The sequence below is a fragment of the Bison bison genome, unplaced genomic scaffold (assembly GCF_000754665.1).
Source record: "Bison bison bison isolate TAMUID 2011002044 unplaced genomic scaffold, Bison_UMD1.0 scf7180017864313, whole genome shotgun sequence".
NCBI lineage: Eukaryota > Metazoa > Chordata > Mammalia > Artiodactyla > Bovidae > Bison > Bison bison.
Window position 1 is genome coordinate 750031 of NW_011494885.1, and position 3122 is coordinate 753152.

General features: G+C 46.3%; 1 protein-coding gene across 1 annotated transcript in view; it reads left to right on the forward strand.

Annotated features, from left to right (window-relative positions):
- Positions 1 to 1702: 1702 nt before the first annotated feature.
- The window catches only part of LOC104997648 (seminal plasma protein PDC-109), a 3900-nt gene continuing 2480 nt past the window's right edge, over positions 1703 to 3122 (forward strand). Inside the window, exon 1 of the mRNA XM_010852542.1 lies at positions 1703 to 1778. Coding sequence (XP_010850844.1) covers positions 1703 to 1778 — 76 coding nt within the window. The remainder of the gene's footprint in view (positions 1779 to 3122) is intronic.

The following is a 3122-nucleotide window of genomic DNA, read 5'->3' on the forward strand; positions in this document are numbered from 1 at the left end:
ATTAGGAGCAACCAATCAAGTCATTATGTTTCTTAGTTTCCCTCAAAAAATATCCAAAAGTATCATCTACAGAGTCACACGGCACTCTGCTTGCTTTAAGTGGTTGATTAGACATACCTAACCTCATGCGAAGAGTTGACTCATTGGAAAAGACTCTGATGCTGGGAGGGATTGAGGGCAGGAGGAGAAGGGGACAACAGAGGATGAGATGGTTGGATGGCTTGAGTTTGAATAAACTCCAGGAATTGGTGATGGACAGGGAGGCCTGGCGTGCTGCGATTCATGGGGTCGCAAAGAGTCGGGCACGACTGAGTGACTGAACTGAACTGAACTGAACAAATATTTTACCTGACTCTAAAACAGTTCACACCATGTACTATCAGTGGTCTCTGCAACTGGGAAGTCAGTAGCGTGTTTGTCTCTTTTTTTGGCCATTCCGTGTGGCTGGCAGGATCTTAACTTCCTGAGCAGGGATTGAACCCATGTCCCCTGCAGCGGAAGCATGGAGCCTTAACTCAGGCAGGAGATCAATGAGTTCCAGGTTAGATATTTACAACTAGCCTCCTGTTTGCATTTCATGGGATATGAAGAAGTGGGCTTCAGGCTGGATACTTAGAACTGATAGCATTTTCTGAGACAGGAGACAGATGAGCTCCAGTTAAGGCACTTACCATCAACCGCCTTTTGCCCTCAGGAATAGAAGTAACAATAGAAACAAGGTTAATAGCCAGCCTTTGTCTCTTGTAAACACCTTAAGATTCATGGCAATTGTCAAGGTAATAATCAAGGCAAGGACAAAGACAGGAAAAACCCTATTTGAGTAAAGGATTAAGGGATCTCCACACTCCCAACCCTCCACTTTTGGGAACAAGTGAGCCACTCCATGTGCACAGAAAGGCTCCTTGTGGGTCAAAAGTCAGGAGATAACAGGAGGCCATAATGAGTCTTGCTCCTCCCAGAAGCCTTCACTTGAGATCCATCCTGGCTGAGGGGGTGCATGAGCACCCAGGGGAGGGCCCCAGGGTAGGTTAGGTGTAGAAAAGGAAACCAGATAATTGGCTAAAGATAAACACACACCCTGAAGAATTCACTTATATAAATGACTTATCTCTTTGCTGCTCCTCTTCACTAAAGCAGACACCCACACCCTTTCTCTCTGGTTGTGTGTCTCTGCCTTGCTTCTATCTTAACTAAACTGTTTTTCCGTGTGCTCTCCCACTTGTTGTGCTGTGTCTCTAACAATAAACTTTGTACTTGCATTCAAAGTTTTTGCCTCCGTGACAAATGCATTTTTCCCTGGGAGCAAAGATCCAGGGAAAAATTGCTTCTAGAGTCTAGCCTTTGCTGGCAGATGGCTAGGATTCCTGGTTCTCATCCAGGCTCCCCAGGTTCAAGTCCTGGGCAGGGAATTAAGACCTCGCTTCCTGCTATCGCTCACTGCTGCCTCGTTAAATTCATAACCACTGGACCTGGGTCTCCTTTTAAATGCCTTTCAAACCACTGAGGCTTGGAGACATTAAACTGCCAGCCGATGTCCTGTAGTTTCCATCTGAGAGATAAACTTGAACTTCATGCTCTCAGGCTGGGGAATGATCAAGCATCATCCAGGTGAGCTTGATTCTTATCAGGTTGAAGGATGTTGAGGTCACCGGTTACAAAAGGAGCAGATGGATGCTGGTCAGTCTCAGGAGAGCAAGCTGCCATGGCACTGCAGTTGGGGCTCTTTCTGATTTGGGCTGGCGTGTCTGTGTTTCTACAACTGGACCCTGTGAATGGAGGTGAGAGAAGGGAGATGGGCTAGAATTGGTGAGAGAGAGCCTGCCCCAGACGTGGATTGATGTGTAAAAGTTATGATAATAATAATAGTGGTTACAAATATGTCTCGCATTTCTTGAGTATATTCCAAGGGCAAGACGCTATGAAGAGTTTCACATTTTATTAATTTTCCACCAACTCCGTGACACTGAAACCCAGGTGAGTTTCGCAGTAAAGCCAAAGGCCTTTTTGGGAGCTGCCTCATTCCTAAATCGCCATTGCACTGTCCCAGGCATGGGCAACCTACACCAGGGTTGATTATCTTGTCCAAATGAGTATTTCTATCTTTGTAGAGCTAACTGTTTGAAATACTGGGTTGGCCAAAAAGTCCATTCAGACTTTTTCTGTAATGTCATGGGAAACAAGGACAGTGTGGTCTCCAGGCTGGTCCTGTGCATTGTCTGCTACAGCAGTGTCTGTGCTTCGTAGCTGAATCCATGTGGGTCCATAGGCAAGCAGTGAGAACGGGTCAGTCTCTCCCTCACCTGTTCTCTTAGCCTTCTAGTCAGCAAGTTTATCTGTTCAGGGTGAACAAGCACTTCAAAATATACAAGAAGATAAAAGTTAGAGATGCAGGGCAGGTCCCACTACAGATGATATTCCGGTTGTGGCCCTGCTTCGTTCTTTTTTGGTTGTTGTTATTTTTCTGTTATCATGGTTTTGGTTTTTTATTTTTAATTGAAGGATAATTGCTTTACAGTGCTTTGTTGGTTTCTGTCATACAACGTCTCCAGTCAGCCATAGGTGCATATATAGATAGATAGATACATGTGTGTGTGTGTGTGTTTGGTTGCTCAGTCATGTCCAGCTCTTTGTGACCCCATGGACAGTAGCCCACCAGGCTCCTCTGTCCATGGGGATTCTCCAGGCAAGAATACTGGAGTGGGTTACCTGGCCCTCCTCCAGGGGATCTTCCCAACCCAGGAATTGATCCCAGGTCTCCCGCATTGCAGGCAGATTCTTTACCATCTTAGCCGGGAGGGAAGCCCATATATATGTGTGTGTGCAAATATATACATATATACTTATATGTGCACATAGGCATCCACTGGGGTTAGTGGTAAAGGAATCCGATTGCCTATGCAGGAGGTCCAGGAGACACTGGCTCGATCCCTGGGTTGAGAAGATCCTCTGGAAGAGGAGATGGCAATCCACTCCAGTATTCTTGCCTGGAGAATCCCACGGGTTTAGGAGTCTGGCGGGCTACAGTCCACGGGATTGCAAAGGGTTGGATGTGACTCAGCAGGCACACACACTTACGTATGCGCGCATATATATATATATGTTCCCTCCCTCTTGAGCCTCCC